This window comes from Salvelinus alpinus, chromosome 38 (assembly GCF_045679555.1).
Source record: "Salvelinus alpinus chromosome 38, SLU_Salpinus.1, whole genome shotgun sequence".
Lineage (NCBI taxonomy): Eukaryota > Metazoa > Chordata > Actinopteri > Salmoniformes > Salmonidae > Salvelinus > Salvelinus alpinus.
This window is the reverse complement of record NC_092123.1, coordinates 6,426,065-6,444,946: the sequence shown is the minus strand read 5'-3', so window position 1 is coordinate 6,444,946 and position 18,882 is coordinate 6,426,065. Positions and strand designations below refer to the sequence as shown.

General features: G+C 43.6%; 1 protein-coding gene across 1 annotated transcript; it reads left to right on the top strand.

The window, feature by feature from the left end:
* Positions 1-1,162: 1,162 nt before the first annotated feature.
* LOC139566147 (mitogen-activated protein kinase kinase kinase 2-like) lies at positions 1,163-18,282 on the top strand. Its single transcript, XM_071387087.1, has 15 exons — positions 1,163-1,542; positions 5,548-5,626; positions 5,812-5,930; positions 6,045-6,185; positions 9,169-9,282; positions 9,683-9,779; positions 10,430-10,560; positions 11,178-11,257; positions 11,379-11,539; positions 11,696-11,902; positions 12,073-12,221; positions 12,296-12,427; positions 12,613-12,742; positions 12,999-13,176; positions 14,065-18,282. Exons 2-15 carry the CDS (start codon positions 5,575-5,577, stop codon positions 14,282-14,284), a joined length of 1,911 nt encoding a protein of 636 aa, XP_071243188.1. The 5' UTR covers positions 1,163-1,542; positions 5,548-5,574; the 3' UTR covers positions 14,285-18,282.
* The last annotated feature ends 600 nt before the right edge of the window (positions 18,283-18,882 follow it).

The following is an 18,882-nucleotide window of genomic DNA, read 5'->3' as shown; positions in this document are numbered from 1 at the left end:
CACTTGTATTGATCGTCCAAAAAGGAAGTCCTTTATCCAGTTAAAAACCCTTCCTCCAACCCCCATGCTATCCAGTTTGATACGCAGGCCCCCCTTCCCCATCATATCATAGGCCTTCTCTGAATCAAAGAAAATGGCTACCACCACCTCCTTATTTGACTGTGCCTTCCATATGACTGACTAGACCCAGTACAGGATGCATCGTTCCCCTGCCTTTCCTGAATCTGATGACATTAGGCCTCTGCTCTCCAGGAAGTACGTCAGCCTTTCTGTTATCCTCCTTTCCGTAAGTTTACAGACATGAGATGTCAACGCTATCGGTCTATAACTTGATGGATTAATAGGGTCTTTCCCTAGTTTCCGTATTCCGTCCTGCCACACCTTATTGTAAAGGTCCAATTATTTTCCCATGATGTAACACATCTCATCCTTCTCTCCTCTGACCCTCTCTTTCCAACGCAGTCCCTCTTCCGTTAGATTATTTGAGCTGTGCACCTTCACAAATGTCTGAGCTAACATCTCTGCCTTCTCCATGTCTCTCATTGCAACAGTCTACCCACTTTTCAGCACAGGGCGTCCCCGATCTCGTATGACCCCACTCATCCTCTTAATCATACCTCTCCCACAGAAGTAGTCCTGCCTATGTTTCCACAGAAAGTGAATAGTTTGTTTTTCTAAATAAGAGTCCTTTTAATTTTGTGCTTTGGCCATTGCATCACTAACTATTCGCCAGCAGGAGACTTAGTGGCACTAAAGAAGCAACCTGGAATTTGAAATGTTGGATTAAAAACAATTACATACAAAATCATACACATTTCACATGATTTATGTACTGTAGCTAAATTGTATTGCCCAAGTGTGAATACCAGGGTTAAATTGCAAAAACGTTGGAAGATTGAGATTGGAGGTGCATAGCAATGCATTCTGATCTATTATGAATCAAAACGGAATAATGTGAGATTTCTATAATTATTGTATGAATATTTAACTATGAAGTGCAGGACTAGGAGTGCAAGTTATTAACAAATATATTTATAACTATTTTTCTTTTTCTAGGTTACCCCTTCTGTCTGTGTTATTAATCTGACAGCCAAATCGAACGACCACATATTTTGATGACGAAACAAGATGCACACACACATTTCTCTGACATCAACAAACTTGTGTTGTGGTTGGACTCTTCCAACTAGGCTTGCTGTTATTATTGGGGGAAGATTGCAGCTGAGCTGTGTTGGTAGAACCGTTTTCATGTAGCTAGCTTTATAAATCAGACATAAGTGTGGATTAAGTTCTCGTCAACGGATAGATAATCAAATGCTTGTTTTAATTTGTGCACATCGCTATTGTCAGTTTTCACGTCGAAGAACATCTTGCACAATACAAGCGTTAGTGATATCTTGGCCTGAAACTCGGGGCCTTGGACTCAAGTAAAGTTCGAAGCGGACTCTAAACTTCTGCTTTCTCAAAGACCGTTATCCGCGGGGCCGGGGCTCTTGTCGCTGGCCCTGTGGATGAGGAAGTAAAGATACAGAATCCACCCAGGTAAATTAGAAACATTTTAGTTAACCGTTACAATTTACAGAAAGAAAGTACTTGACGAATTGATTTGCACGATGTGTGTGGCCCACGTCACGTACCTAACTAGCTACGTACCGGTAGCAAGCAAGTTAATCGATGAAAATATTAGCTAGCTAACGTTAACCAGCTAGCTCGACAACTTCCCTGTCAGGCGATGTTAGCCATCGTTTGCAAATTGTTGATTGTAATCAGATAATATCCGTTTGCTAACACAGATGCATGTCTACGTCGATAACCAACTAACACGTTAGCTAGCTGTCAACTTCTGTCATGAACCGACTAGTTAGCTGTGCAAGCTAGCAAATTAGGGTGTCTCATGTTGATTTGGATCGAAGTGTTTAGAGAGATAATGACCATAGCCATAGATCCGAATGTTATAGCTTGATAAGCTTGTATTGCTAAACTACCTTGAACGACAGCCTCACATGGGTTTGTTCCATTTGATTTCAATCACTTTTTGACCGCACCCCATTTGGTTTGAATGACACTTTAAATATTTGCCAATGGTAGAGGTGGTCAGAATGCTAAAACATTTAGTAGGTAGAGGGGTGCTCAAATTGAACCAATTTTGCACACGGGCAACTACAAGGTAACAGTGACACAGACTCAGATTTGTCAGACTCAGAAACGACTAACGTTAGCTACTTTTAACAATTTCTACTTAACATTTTACAGAAACACATTAACTTAAAGAACAATGCAGATGCAAAGTTTAGTAACAGAATGATGGCACAAACTGTCATTCTGTTACCAAAGTTTACACCTGCATTGTTCTTCAAGTAAATGTGTTTTTGTAAAATGTTAAGTGGAAATTAAAGTAGTCATTGTGCGTTAAGTTCTATGGTTTGTTTAGCTTTGCAATTATTATTTTTTGTTTGACATTTTAATGTGAAAAAGTCTCTGTCACACTGTTATCGTGGAATTGCACATACCCCACCCTACATTGCCTAATAAATCAGACTTTGATACCAATTATTGGTATACAGTCTGAAACAAAGTCTGATATTTTCCTTACAAGCCAGAATGTTGAATAAAATTATATTGCAACATTACCGGTTGTCTGTGCGGTTGGTCCTTCAGCTGCTCAACATTTTAGTTAAAATATCAAAGGGAAAGTATTGTTTACCTAACTTACTGAAGTATAATTTTCTATAACCTGCCACATGCAAAACCATGTAAAGACCTGTTATTATGAATGCGTGCATGTACTTCCATCTTCCATCTTCGGTCATAAGCAAACACATTTTGATTGCCACACACAGACCCACATTTTGATGTCTGTTTAATAATACTGTCGTGTGGATATTTTGACCAGCTGAAGGATCAAATATAATTTTATTCAACATTTGTTGGCAGAGAATGTAATGTTAATTTCTCTACCATAAGCCGCCTCCAACATTGATTTAGAGATTTGGCAGTATGTCCAACCGGCCTCACAACCTCAGACCATGTGTATGGTGTCGTGTGGGTGAGTGGTTTGCTGATGTCAACATGGTGGGGTTATGGTATGGGCAGGCATAAGCTACGAACAACGAACACAATTGCAATTGATCGATTGGCAATTTGAATGCACAAAAATATCACTACGAGATCCTGAGGCCCATTTCTTTTTTTTTTAAAGATAGGTCCACCCACTTGTTAGCCAGGCCCACCCAATCAGAATTAGACAGATACTCCCCAGTTTCATCAGCAAGTCCTGATGGCCGGTCTCAGACGATCCCGCAGTTGAAGAAGCTGGATGTGGAGGTCCTGGGCTGGCGTGATTACACATGGTGTGCGGTTGTGAGGCTGGTTGGACGTACTGCCAAATTCTCTAAAAATGACATTGGAGGTTGACATTCCTGCAGTTAGCATGCCAATTGCACGCTCCTTCAAATCTTGAGAAATCTGTGGCATTGTGTTGTGACATAACTGCTTGATATGCCACACTTGTCAGGTGGATGGATTATCTTGGCAAAGGAGAAATGCTCACTAACAAGGATGTAAACAAATTTGTGCACAACATTTGAGAGAAATGTTTTTTGTGCGAATGGAACAGTTCTGGGATCTTTTATTTCAGTTCATGAAACATGTAACCAACACTTTACATGTTGCGTTTTATATTTTTGTTCGGTATATGAGAGGGGTACCAATTGTTACACAGCATACTCTTGAATACAGGGTGGGTGTCATGTCAATCATAGATATACAGTGGGGCAAAAAAAGTATTTAGTCAGCCACCAATTGTGCAAGTTCTCCCACTTAAAAAGATGAGAGAGGCCTGTAATTTTCATCATAGGTACACTTCAACTATGACAGACAAAATTAGGAAAAAAATCCGGAAAATCACATTGTAGGATTTTTTATGAATTTATTTGCAAATTATGGTGGAAAATAAGTATTTGGTCAATAACAAAAGTTTATCTCAATACTTTGTTATATACCCTTTGTTGGCAATGACAGAGGTCAAACGTTTTCTGTAAGTCTTCACAAGGTTTTCACACACTGTTGCTGGTATTTTGGCCCATTTCTCCATGCAGATCTCCTCTAGAGCAGTGATGTTTTGGGGCTGTTGCTGGGCAACACGGACTTTCAACTCCCTCCAAAGATTTTCTATGGGGTTGAGATCTGGAGACTGGCTAGGCCACTCCAGGACATTGAAATGCTTCTTACGAAGCCACTCCTTCGTTGCCCGGGCGGTTTGTTTGGGATTATTGTTATGCTGAAAGACCCAGCCACGTTTCATCTTCAATGCCCTTGCTGATGGAAGGAGGTTTTCACTCAAAATCTCACGATACATGGCCCCATTCATTCTTTATTTTACACGGATCAGTCGTCCTGGTCCCTTTGCAGAAAAACAGCCCCAAAGCATGATGTTTCCACCCCCATGCTTCACAGTAGGTATGGTGTTCTTTGGATGCAACTCAGCATTCTTTGTCCTCCAAACACGACGAGTTGAGTTTTTACCAAAAAGTTCTATTTTGGTTTCATCTGACCATATGACATTCTCCCAATCTTCTTCTGGATCATCCAAATGCTCTCTAGCAAACTTCACACGGGCCTGGACATGTACTGGCTTAAGCAGGGGGACACGTCTGGCACTGCAGGATTTGAGTCCCTGGCGGCGTAGTGTGTTACTGATGGTAGGCTTTGTTACTTTGGTCCCAGCTCTCTGCAGGTCATTCACTAGGTCCCCCCGTGTGGTTCTGGGATTTTTGCTCACCGTTCTTGTGATCATTTTGACCCCACGGGGTGAGATCTTGCGTGGAGCCCCAGATCGAGGGAGATTATCAGGGGTCTTGTATGTCTTCGATTTCCTAATAATTGCTCCCACAGTTGATTTCTTCAAACCAAGCTGCTTACCTATTGCAGATTCAGTCTTCCCAGCCTGGTGCAGGTCTACAATTTTGTTTCTGGTGTCCTTTGACATCTCTTTGGTCTTGGCCATAGTGGAGTTTGGAGTGTGACTGTTTGAGGTTGTGGACAGGTGTCTTTTATACTGATGACAAGTTCAAACAGGTGCCATTAATACAGGTAACGAGTGGAGGACAGAGGAGCCTCTTAAAGAAGAAATTACAGGTCTGTGAGAGCCAGAAATCTTGCTTGTTTGTAGGTGACCAAATACTTATTTTCCACCATAATTTGCAAATAAATTCATAAAAAATCCTACAATGTGATTTTCTGGAATTTCTTTTCTCATTTTGTCTGTCATAGTTGAAGTGTACCTATGATGAAAATTACAGGCCTCTCTCATCTTTTTAAGTGGGAGAACTTGCACAATTGGTGGCTGACTAAATACTTTTTTGCCCCACTGTATATATATATGTGTGTATGTGTTTCATTCAAATGAAATAGGTGACGCGGTCAAAAAGTGAATGAAATTAAATGGCACGACCCAATGTAAACTATATTTAGCTAGCAATGCAGTATGATTCTTGGTTGAATCCGCTTGCTAGTGAGTGACTAATTCTGTTGGTGTGCAATACTCAGATTTTACAGGAGAAAGGAACCCCTTTGATGGGAGAATCCTCTATCCTGGACTCCTGGGTGAATCAACGTGTCAAGATGAGTATGTGTACATCCTCCCTCACACTTCCTCCCAACACATAGACACAGTTGTAATACATCTGAACTGTCATGACATTAGGCCATATCTGATCATCTAAGGTGCCCTGGGAATGCTTTGCAATACTCTCTGTTCTATGGCTTCTATTCTGTGTTTTCTGTTCTGAGCTTTCTATCTGCCCCAAACAGACGAACAGGAGGCGCTGAACTCTATAATGCAGGACCTGGCCGAACTGCACCGCTCTAGCCGCCCTGCCATGACCCTATCTGACCTGGGCAAACCCAAGGCCTCTTCACCCAAAAATCAGGTCTGTCCACTTGGCACTCATCAGCGAATAGTCTCAATACAATAAATGGCATTTCTCTTCCTCATCCCCTTTCCTCTCATGAATGCTGATCTCTCAGTGTGTGTGTTTATACAGAACAATGTGCGAGTGAAGTTTGAGTACAAAGGGGAGAAGAGGATCTTGCAGTTCTTTCGCCCAGTCAGGCTTGATGACCTGGGGAACAAAGCCAAAGTGGCCTTCGGTCAGGCCATGGACCTGCATTACACCAACAATGAGGTACATATCACGATAACATCATCACCAAGTCACAGTGGGGCTGGGCTGTATACCATATTTTACAATAGACCTGTATTGATGTACAGACTGATGTACAGATTGATGTACAGACTTTGGGTTTCAACTTGACCTTCTATAACGGTATTTGAATATTTGGTTTGTGATACGCCGTGTGTAACGTCCATTGAACATGGCAAAGATGTTCAAATGTTCATAGATGACCAGCAGGGTAAGATAATAATAATCACAGTGGTTGTAGAGGGTGCAACAGGTCAGTCCTGAAGCATGGTCCTTGGCCTCAGGGAGAGAGAGAGAGACTTAAATAAACACAGGCCACCGGATAAATACTCCAGATATAACAGACTGACCCTAGCCCCCCGACACATAAACGACGCATTGAGACAGGAGGGTTCGGGAGACACTGGCCCGTCCGACGTAACCCCCGGACAGGGCCAAACAGGCAGGATATAACCTCAACCACTTTGCCAAAGCATAGCCCCCACACCACTAGAAGGATCTCTTCAACCAGCAACTTACCATCCTGAGACAAGGTCGAGTATAGCCCACGAAGATCTCCCCCACGGCACAACCCAGGAGGGGGGCGGGGGCCAACCCGGACAGGAAGATCACGTTAGTGACGCACCCCTCCTAGGGACGGCATGGAAGAGCACCAGTAAGCCAGTGACTCAGTCCCTGTAATAGGTTTAGAGGCAGAGAATCCCAGTGTAGGTTAGCAGTAAAACCTTGAAATCAGCCCTTGCCTTAACAGGAAGCCAGTGTAGGGAGGCTAGCACTGGAGTAATATGATCAAATTTTTTGGTTCTAGTCAGGATTCTAGCAGCCGTATTTAGCACTAACTGAAGTTTATTTAGTGCTTTATCCGGGTAGCCGGAAAGTAGAGCATTGCAGTAGTCTAACCTAGAAGTGACAAAAGCATGGATACATTTTTCTGCATCATTTTTGGACAGAAAGTTTCAGATTTTTGCAATGTTACGTAGATGGAAAAAGCTGTCCTTGAAACAGTCTTGATATGTTCGTCAAAAGAGAGATCAGGGTCCAGAGTAACGCCGTGGTCCTTCAGTTTTATTTGAGACGACTGTATAACCATCAAGATTAATTGTCAGATTCAACAGAAGATCTCATTGTTTCTTGGGACCTAGAACTAGAACTAGCATCTCTGTTTTGTACGGGTTTAAAAGTAGAACATTTGCCGCCATCCACTTCCTTATGTCTGAAACACAGGCTTCCAGGGAGGGCAATTTTGGGGCTTCACCACGTTTCATCGAAATGTACAGCTGTGTGTCGTCCGCATAGCAGTGAAAGTTAACATTATGTTTCCGAATGACATCACCAAGAGGTAAAATATATAGTGAAAACAATAGTGGTACTAAAACGGAGCCTTGAGGAATACCGACATTTACCCTTGTTTTGTCAGAGGACAAACCATCCACAGAGACTAGGCCAGAACTTGTCCGTGTAGACCAATTTGGGTTTCTAATCTCTCCAAAAGAATGTGGTGATCGATGGTATCAAAAGCAGCACTTAGGTCTAGGCGCACGAGGACAGTTGCAGAGCCTCGGTCTGATGCCATTAAAAGGTAATTTACCACCTTCACAAGTGCAGTCTCAGTGCTGTGATGGGGTCTAAAACCAGACTGAAGCGTTTTGTATACATTGTTTTGTCTTCAGGAAGGCAGTGAGTTGCTGCGCAACAGCTTTTTCTAAACATGTTGATAGGAATGGGAGATTCGATATAGGCTGATAGTTTTTTATATTTTCTGGGTCAAGGTTTGGCTTTTTCAAGAGAGGCTTTATTACTGCCACTTTTAGTGAGTTTGGTACACATCCAGTGGATAGGGAGCTGTTTATTATGTTCAACATAGGAGGGTCAAGCGCAGGAAGCAGCTCTTTCAGTAGTTTAGTTGGATTAGGGTCCAGTATGTAGCTTGAAGGTTTAAGGGCCATGATTATTTTCATCAATGTGTCAGGAGATGGAGTATTAAAAAACGTGGGTGTCTCCCTTGATCCTAGGTCCTGGCAGAGTTGTGCAGACTCAGGACAACTGAGCTTTGGAGGAATACGCAGATTTAAAGAGGAGTCCGTAATTTGCTTTCTAATGATCATGATCTTTTCCTCAAAGAAGTTCAGGAATTTATCACTGCTGAAGTGAAAGCCATCCTCACTTGGGGAATGCTGCTTTTTAGTTAGCTTTGCGACAGTATCAAAAATACATTTTGGATTGTTCTTATTTTCCTCAATTAAGTTGGCAAAATAGGCTGATCGAGCAGCAGTGAGGGCTCTTCGATACTGCACGGTACTGTCTTTCCAAGCTAGTCGGAAGACTTCCAGTTTGGTGTGGCGCCATTTCCATTCCAATTTTCTGGAAGGTGCTTCAGAGCTCGGGTATTTTCTGTATACCAGGGAGCTAGTTTCTTATGAGAAATGTTTTTTGTTTTGCAACATTTGGTTAAAAATAAAGCCTAGATTGTTTGCCCATATTGTGCAGCCCTACGTGACAGTGGAGATCTCAAATGAGTGCAAGAAATACAGAAATGGATTAAAATGCAGGACATGATTTTTGGTTGAATTGAACACTAGAAAACCATCAGATTGGAGAAAGACACATTGAAATCACTTAGGATGTATGTGTTGCCACACTAGGGTCATAAAGCAAATGTAGAACTTATTATTCATAACATAAAATACCGTCCAATATTTTGTAAATACCGTGATATGATATTTGGTCCATATAGCCCAGCCCCTAGTCACAGTGTTGGTTTCTGGCAGTCAAATAAGCACCAAAAGCCAATCCTCAACATGTGTGTGAGCGAGATAATTAATTGTTCTGAGATAAACTACCAATACCTTTTCTTTTCTCTTTCACTTCCCTCTCTTCCTGCCGTTTTGCTCTCATTTCTTCCTCTTCTTCTAATCCAGTCTGTCTGTTTCCCCTCTCTGTGGTTCTCTCCCCTCCTCCCTCCCAGCTGGTGATTCCTCTGACCACTCAGGATGACCTTGACAAGGCCGTGGAGCTGCTGGATCGCAGCGTCCACATGAAGAGCCTGAAGATCCTCCTGGTGCTCCAGGCCTCCTCTCAGGTAAGGACCAGGCAGTTCACGGCCCATATTCACAAAGCATCACAGAGTTGGAGTGCTGATCTAGGATCAGTTTAGCCTTTTAGATAATAATGAATAAGATTACGTGGACAGATCCTAGATCATTACTTCTACTCTGAGATGCTTTGTGGATACGGGCCCAGATCATATCGCAGCACAGTGACTGTAGGGAATCGCACACAATCCATAGCATACTACTGTACTGGCTCATTGACCCATCAACAGCTCACTATGCTCAGCACACTTCCTGGAGTATTTACTTGAATGAATCATCATAAGACCTTTGTTTAAGCTGACATAACAGCATTGTTTTATTCTGTAAAAGAAACATTTGTATAGTAAAGCTGTTTTGATATGGATGGTGTTTAATTTCTCCTCTCAGACCTCCACGTCCAGCATGGACCTGCTGCCCCCACACGAAGACCTGGACAACACCCGCTTCAGGGCCACAGACAATAAAAGCATGCTGGCTTTGATAGGTGGGTCATCAACTCTGTGGTGTTTTCAATGACAACTACAGTAATCCCTCGTTTATCGCGGGGGTTACGTTCCGAAAATGACCCGCGATAAGTGAAATCCGCGAAATAGAAAACTTTTTTTTTTTTTACAATTAGCAACTATTACATGTATACAAATACAGTGACTCACGTGTAGGCCGTTTCGTCGACATTATGGGTTTAGGAGATGTTCGAAATTACAAGATAATTTGGCCAACTTAATGTAAATTTGCCAAGCTGTTTTATGTACGTACACATAACTGCACGAGACGACAAAATGATAGCACAATTCGTAGCATGTTTTGATACAAGAAGCGGGAGTGAGTTTTTAGCGAATCAGAATGCAGAGCACAATGCACCAAAAAAAAAAAAAAAATGCATTATGAAAATCCGCGAAATAGCGAATCCGCGATAAGTGAACCGCGAAGTGGCGAGGGATCACTGTATATCTGTGTGTGTGTAATTCATTAATTCATCTGCGAAATTGTCCTACTAGTAAATACTTTCCATTTCTTTCTTTCTCCAAATCCATTTGCTTCATGACATTAGACACATCCAAAACACATTGTCTTTCACCACCAGTCTGGTAGTAAGTCTTCAGCTAGAAATGTATGTAATTCTCTTTCATCCAGGGTCTCACTCCGGGGACCGCAGCTCCCCCCCTCCAGGCTACATTCCCGATGCCCTCCAGCAGGTGGCCAGAAACGGCTCCTTCACCAGCATTAACAGCGAGGGAGAGTTCATTCCAGAAAGCATGGACCAGGTAACCTCACCTATAGAGATGGATAGAGGACTCTCTATCCATCTAACCCGTTTTAGCATTGACATTGCCATTTAGGGCTTCCACCATTTTTAAAGTAGTCAACTGTTTGGGGATTCCTATGGGTTGGGAGCGATCAGCCAATCAGAGCGTCGTCGTCTTCAAATTGGGTTGCCTATGGTTTGCAAATGGCTTTTAAGCTACATCACTGCCATCTAGGGGCTGTAATAAATGAGTGACACACGATTTTGTCCAGGACTCCAGCACTGCAGGTGGTGGTAAATCACAAATATTAGCTTCACTCTTCTTCTTTTTTTTATACACAAAAGAAGAAAATGGACTACTTTAAAATGGAGATGGCCTCAATGGCGATGCCCATGCTCTCACAGACCTCATAATGGCACAGATACAAAGATGAGTCATCTATCTCTATGACCTCACCTCCGAGACTGGGGAAAGATGGAGACGGGCCCAGATTAGGAAAAGTTATACTAAGGCCTAGTCCCGACACTCTTGCCTACTCCTAACTGTCCTTCATTACCACTGTTATGAACATTTTTATTAACACGTTCAGAGTATGACAAATGACAGCAGAGACAAACTCAATCTCTCCGTTCTAGATGCTGGACCCTCTGTCAATGAGCAGTCCAGAGAACTCTGCATCGGGGAGTTGTCCCTCACTGGACAGCCCACTGGACAGGTGAGTCGTGAACATCCAGCTAAGAACCACATAGCCAGCATGCGTTGTGGTAACCTTCAACACTTCATCTTCTGAATCGAACTGTTTTTAAAGCATGTATTCCTCTTGTATTTCCTTGCAGTGATAACTATCCTAAGTCACGTATGCCCCGGGCACAGAGCTACCCAGACAACCACCAAGTTTACCCAGAGTATGATATCCCAGTGTTTGAGAAGTCGGGGAAAGGGGGCACTTACCCACGGCGATACCACATTTCCTTTGGCCTTCAGGACTACAGTGATGGTGAGGGAACAAACAAAAACAGACCCTCTCTAAAACAAAAGTCATATTCAATTCAACCTTAAATCCGGGTGTCCAGAGTCTGATTCTGTATTTTAGAGTATCACAGAAAACTATTGTTGTTTACCTTCATTCTCCCTCTCCCATCCTCCCCTGCAGGGCGTAAGACGTTCCCTCGAGCGCGGCGGACCCAGGTCCACGGTTTCCATTCCCCGGTCAGTTTCAGCCCCACAGAGCAGTCTCCCAGCACCAGCAGTGGCAGCAGCATATTCACCCCAGACCTGGAGGAGCCCGGGGGCCGCAGGGGCAGCGACATCGAGCCCAACCCCACCCTCTCCGTTATGGACATCAGCCCACCCAGCCGCTGTGAGTAGAGCTGGATGGAGGGAGAGAAAGGAGAGATTGAGAATGTAGAGAATACTTTGGTGGTCGAAGGATAGCTGGTCTGGCCAGGTAGCTGCTAAGCACTTTGCAACCAGCGTATATCTTATAAACGCACACAAATGACCTGATTGATTTCCCCCATGTCTGTCCAGCTCCACGTGCCCCTACGAACTGGCGGCTAGGTAAGCTGCTGGGTCAAGGTGCATTTGGCCGAGTCTTCCTGTGCTACGATGCAGACACTGGCAGAGAGCTGGCTGTTAAACAGGTCCAGTTTGACCCAGAGAGTCCCGAGACCAGCAAGGTGAGTGGAACAGAGATTGTGTGTGGTCGAGAGTTGTGTACACTGTGTACTCAACATATCTTGTCTATCTGCAGGAGGTCAGTGCCCTGGAGTGTGAGATCCAGTTACTGAAGAACTTGTGCCATGAACGGATCGTCCAGTACTACGGCTGTCTACGAGACTCCAACGAGAGAACTCTGTCCATCTTTATGGAGTACATGCCCGGGGTAAGTGTGTGTTTGTGTATACGGTTGATTAACTGGACTTAGACCAACTCAAACCTGTCTCCGTCCACCAGTGTGGCGATGTAGGCTGCGTTCCAGGTTGTGTTTGTTTCAGTGAAGTTTCACGGATGACCTGTAACGGACCCGCCGGTTGCTTTAACTCCCATATGGTCACCCTCTGTCCCCAGGGCTCCATCAAAGACCAGCTGAAGTCGTACGGGGCCTTGACGGAAAATGTGACGCGTCGGTACACCCATCAGATCCTGGAGGGAGTGTCCTACCTCCACAGCAACATGATCGTCCACAGAGACATCAAAGGTACGGAAGGAGAGGGGGATAAATGGATGGAATATTAGAGTAAAATGTTGCTGATTCCGATAGGAAGGACCATTATCATGACTCAGCGTTCTGGGCCCATGTTCTGGTTCATGTAGTGCTTATGACAGAATGTTGATGGGTATTGAGGGGAACATTGCTGTAACTCAAGCAGTGCCTTCTGGGTAATGTAGTTTCTTATGAGAGAATGTACCTGCACCACCTCCTTACCTCTTTCTGTCCTTCCCTCTTTTTCCAGGGGCCAACATTTTGCGGGACTCTGTGGGAAACGTGAAGCTGGGGGACTTTGGGGCGAGCAGGCGGCTACAGACCATCTGTCTGTCAGGAACAGGGATCAAGTCAGTGACTGGTACTCCCTACTGGATGAGCCCAGAGGTGATCAGTGGAGAGGGCTATGGCAGGAAGGCTGATATCTGGTAAGACTGATTATTACAAAGGCAGACTTACCAGCAAAATAGTTTTCACCTCCTTGTCTCCTCTTTCAAACCACGGGCTGAGACTTAATCACTGTATGGCTAAAAGTTAATGAAAATAACTCATAATTTTTTTTATAATGTATTTCACTGAGCGTCCCTTCGCCCTTGCTCTGTCTGATCGTGTGGGCGTTAGGGAACACACATTTGAAGATATTTGTATACACACCCCTGATTGGCTAATAGGATGGTATAGAGCCCACCCCCTTACCCAGATGACCAGTCATTGGTCTATTATAATCAGATCCCCTTGTCATGTGGGCCAAAAGTATCATCCCACCTGAACAGGCTGAAATTCCAGGCATTTTTTTCAAACAGCTCTTACACCAAAAGCTCATTATAATTTGTACAATTTCAGACTGTTATTTTGACCTCATAGTGTGGAAATATCATAACAGAACTGCACCTTTTAAGAGGTTTCATATGATTTTCAATGAAGTCTCTTTAAATTAGTGGTCAGAAAGGAGAGGGGATCTGGATAGGAGGCTATGGTAGACGAGTGTAACAGCCACTGAGAAAAAGTGTCTCCCTTTTTTTGTCATGTAAATCTTGGTGAGATGAGAACCAATAACGATCTTGATGTGTTGAGTGGGATGCTGTGGAGGCTGGTAGGAGGAGCTATAGGAGGACGAGCTCATTTTAATGTCTGGAATGGAATTAATGGAGCGGTGTATCAATATGTTTGGTACCATTCCATTGATTCCATTCCAGCCATTACAATGAGCCTGTCCTCCTATAGCTCCTCCCACCAGCCTCCTCTGGTGGGATGTCATGTCAACTGTTGATGATGAGAATGATGCTGTTGGCTAATGTCAGTGGTGTCCTCTCCAGGAGTGTGGGTTGTACGGTGGTAGAGATGCTGACCCAGCGGCCCCCCTGGGCCGAGTTCGAGGCCATGGCGGCCATCTTTAAGATCGCCACCCAGCCCACCAACCCCTCGCTGCCTGCCCACGTCTCCGACCATGGGCGCGACTTCCTCAAGCGCATCTTCGTGGAGACCAAGCTGAGGCCCTCGGCCGACGACCTTCTGAGGCACATCTTTGTTCACTAGCCCCTTCCCCCTAACCTCTGACCCCTGAACTGCCAGAGATGTCCTTAGATGATTCGCTGCCTCTGACTCCACCCTCCCAGCTCCAGACAGAAAGCTCCCATTGGACCAGAGAGGACTTGGTGGGAGGTATCCATCTGGTGATTGGATGAGGTGGGTAGCGGTGGGGACTACAACTCCTGCGTCTCTGTTTTTAGGAGACTGGCAAGCAGGAATTAATGATAGAACTCATTTAGAGAAAAAGTTGCACCTTAATTTCAGAAATAGGGTAAGTTGCTCAACCAAGATGACAAAATAACCTTTTTTGAAAATGTTTTTATGATTAATATCTCCTGCTTTTGATTGTGGAGTGGGACTCAGTCACTCTGCACTTAGCTCACTGAGTCAACGTCGGTGTTTCTGATCTGGACCTTAGTGGAGATTTGAGGTGATGATCATGATAATCTGGGCCACGTTTAGTAGGCAAGCGTTGTGGAACACATTGCAGATAGAAGTGGCATGACTGGAGCCGAAACGGTTCCTTATTCTACATGTCTTAGAGGAAGGTTTGTTCTACATGCTATATCGATCTGAGCGTTGCACAACGTTGTGTCCTGCTGAACGCACCCCTAGTGTGGTCCTGACTCGACCCAGAATGTACAGCTGAAAACCCATAGCACGCTGCTATCGAATCCACAACCAGAACACCGGGTGAGGAGAACACCCCCCCCCCACCCGCTTCCTGTCACACTGCTGCCTACGTTGCTCCCCCCTCACTTGCACATTCACAGTAGAAACACCCAGAACTCAACGATTCTTCTTACTTATACTGTAGACATTCTCTCGATGCTGAAAAAAATGCTTTTGTTGCTAGGATCCCTCGCTTTACTTCAGTCTGTCCCGCGACAATTGTGAGTGTCCGCCTGTCTTGTCTGCTGTGTCAGTCAGGTCGCCTGTCTGTCAGGGTCTGTTGTCAAATCCCCTCCCAGCCTTTTGTTCTTTGCCGTGTGCCTTTTTTTTTAGCCGTGTAGGAACATGTGTAGTTGAAACGTTTTCAGTATGCAGACGAGTACCAGCCTACTTACGGTTCGGATCATATCCAAGTGTTGTTGGCACATGTTCTCTGCCTTCTCTTCACCAGGGGTCATAGGTCTCTTACTGACCCCAGATCAGATACAATCGAGACACACCAAAGCAGAAACCTAGAGTGCTCATCATAATGGGTTTGGTGCTTCAGTTCTTAACAGAAATGTATCTGAACTCTGTGATTGGCCGTGTGGTACTATGCGGCCAGTTGATTGCCTAAAGTTTAGGCAGGCCTTAGTTGATTGGTCAAAGGTACATTATGGCGTTTTAAAACAGGAAGAGTGGAGAACCGCTAGCCAATTAGGATGCTTGTTACTCAGTTGTAGGCATACTGTATGTTATCAGGTACTGCTTTGTGCTGAAGCACTCTCTATGATAGCCAGTTTACATCTTGACTAAGATACTACTGCACTGAACAGTACTCAGCAAAAAGCTCTGCAATTATGCCAATATCAATACTCGACAGTACTGGTGAATACTCAGTTATACTCCACAGTGTTGGATACCATCTGGTACTATAATGCCCTCTTGCCCTACAATGCCTTACGAAATAAAGTACTGGTATGTTGTAGTAGTATATGCTGTGTCATGTCTCACACACTGCTCCTCTCAAACACTCCTTTAGCATGCGCACACACACCAGAGCAGTTTTCAGTATGTTTCAGTTGGGGGTGGGCTCGAGTACTCAATTCTAGATTTGCATTGGAAATTTGCAAATGCAACTATTTAGCAGGTTCAAATGACAACATTTCAAACTCTATGTGTTTTATTGTTTGGAGTGTGTCAAGTGCACTGAAAATATATCGTAAAAAAACATGAATTGAAGCAATCGATAGCATACCGCAAGATGGTTTCGCCAGCAGCCCTGTTTTGTGCTTGTACTCGTACCTGAAATAGTTTGCATGAGAATACTCAGACATTTCTTCCAGATGTCAATCCCTGGTTTCAGTGCTGTACTCAGCCACACCTCAACATTACTAACAAGTAGACTTATCTAAAATCACAGCAGTGCTAACTGTTTTGTGCTGCTTGGCACAGTGAATGTCAGATATGTTTTACCCTTATTTTCTAGATGCAGTAGGATAGGTATTGGATGACGATGTCATCCTTTTTTAAATTAGTGATGGAAGTGGCTGTCTATTTGACTCCAGGGGGTGTTGTTGTCATTGCCTGTAAGCTAACCCCTATGGTACCTATGTACTCACGGTATGGAAACACAAGCTCTTTTGTGTGAGGAGTTCAGGAAACCTACTGATCAACTAGCCTGAAATATGATCGAGCATTTCTCCTATCACCTAGGCATTAACTCCCCCTCAACCATAGGTACTAAATCCAGTCTCTCTCGCCCGCTGAAGGAGTGCTTGTTAAGCTGGTTAAGAAAAATAATTGTCATTGACTCCACTGTTCTGGACTCTGTTTGCTTTTAGTCTGAGAAGCAAAATAGCGACCGTGCGTGTTATCATCAGCTAAGCTGGTCCCCAAGAAGTTAGACTCCTTCCTTACCCTCCTGCATTGCCTGTAAAAATGAAACAGAACATTTCCATTGGCACTGGGACTCGCTGAGATCAACTGTCAACATAAATAATGACGCCATATGCACTATTTAAAACTGGTACATAATGCGTTCTCTACCGCTCGCTTCTTCAAGGTTACTCATTGGACGACGGACTTCTACTCTGTTGAGCATAGACTGTCTTGTGTTGTTTCTGTTAGCGATGACCTTTTTTGCACATTTTTTAAGACTTCAGATTTTTTACACTGATTGTAATACTTTTGCTTCTGTGTATGTGGGTGTGAGCGGATGTGTGTGCGTGTTGTATGTGAATGTCTGGTTGAGTTGCACAAGGATCTTAGTCAGGAATGTAATGTTTCATTCTCGCCACCAGGTGGCCTCATTCACCATTATGGATTAACACTCCCCTGTTGAAATGAGAAGTCTATTCAAACTGAACACAGACTGGGTGGCTGTCCTCCATTTGGTTTAATTTCACATCCCCACTCAGAGGGACTGTTAGTTAGTGATAGTAGTGAATGGTAGACGAGGCCTGAATCCCAAACCAATCAATCCCTGGCACCTGCTCTTTACTTGTGTAGATCTGAGAGGATTGGACAGGTGGGTTTGGGATTCGGGAAAGACTTAAAGTAATAGGCAGTGAACTGAAATACATATGATATTCCCCTGCTTCTTCTTGAAAAGCAACAAGATACAGACAGACTATACCAATATGGTCCAATATGTGCTTTTATAAGCAACTGCTACCACTCCAGGGTGCTGTAAGCACTTCAATCGTGTGTGTGTGTGTGTGTGTGTGTGCTTGACTGTGTGTACTGCAATTTGTGCTCAAAGGACACTGGGGGTGCCCAAAATGCCTTGCGCATTCGGACTGTAAAAAAATATAGTTGAAGAAGAAAAAAAATGTACAAATGTATACATTTGAAAAATGTGCCCCTTTTTTAAAAAGAAAGATTACACTTATATCCCTCACATTTGTTTTCTGTGTATTGTAAAAGAAGCCATGTTTATAATTCCATTTGGTTTGTGACCAATAAGCCTGTTTATATCAGAACTGTATATCAGTGGTATGCATACTTTTTTTAATATATATTTTTTATTTTTAAATGGAAGATTTTATGCATGGTTGGATCCTGAGAGAGGTACAATGGTGGTGGGAGGCCCATTGGTTTTAGCCTGAGTGCCAGTCTGTCTGTGCCATCATGCTAATCCCATGTCACTCATTGTTTGGCTTGTCAAATGACAGCAATGGAGTAAACAAGAATAGATCTGGGACCAGGCTAAGGCCTATTGACTCCTCTAAATGAATGCTGAAGAGAGGAGACATCTTGATGGAAAAGGGTTGGGAGACTGTCAGTCTGTTGGCACTTTGATGTGTTAATAATTATGATGACAATGAAAATAATAAAATATATTTATTTCACCTGTTTTTCTAAGATTTACTTTAAAAAAAATTTACCCAAAAAATGTATTTAACCTGTATTGAGATTTGTGAGCACAATATATTATTTTGTAAAGGCAGTGACAGGCCTACTACAGGTCTGATTGCATCATGCGAGCCTTTTAGGACACGCATGTTGTTGACAGGCAAGTATAAGCAGTTTTTCTGCTAATGGACAACCGTGAAACTTGATAATTTGCACTGTAATTTATCAAACTATTGTTGTCTTGTGATTTCTTGGCTCCATGTGAAGTGTATGAGCTATTAGCAGTGTTTCCCAAACTCCTGGGGACCTCAGGGGGTGCATGTTTTTTTTTTTTTGCCCTAGCACTACACAGCTGATTCAAATAATTAACTAATTTATGCTTTGATTATTTGAATCTGCTGTGTAGTGCTAGGGAAAAAAACAAAACGTGGAACCGAGTTTGTGAAACACATTTAGTGACAGGTGTTGGTGTGGTCCCGTGTGGCTCAGTTGGTAGAGCATGGCGCTTGCAACGCCAGGGTTGTGGGTTCATTCCCCACGGGGGGACCAGGATGAATATGTATGAACTTTCCAATTTGTAAGTCGCTCTGGATAAG

Excerpts from the sequence above, each read along its gene's own strand:
- LOC139566147 (XM_071387087.1), top strand. The coding sequence starts at position 5,575 with ATGGGAGAATCCTCTATCCTGGACTCCTGGGTGAATCAACGTGTCAAG. Across the intron at positions 9,283-9,682 it reads TGCTCCAGGCCTCCTCTCAG|ACCTCCACGTCCAGCATGGA; the intron begins GTAAGGACCAGG and ends TTCTCCTCTCAG. Across the intron at positions 11,258-11,378 it reads CTGGACAGCCCACTGGACAG|TGATAACTATCCTAAGTCAC; the intron begins GTGAGTCGTGAA and ends ATTTCCTTGCAG.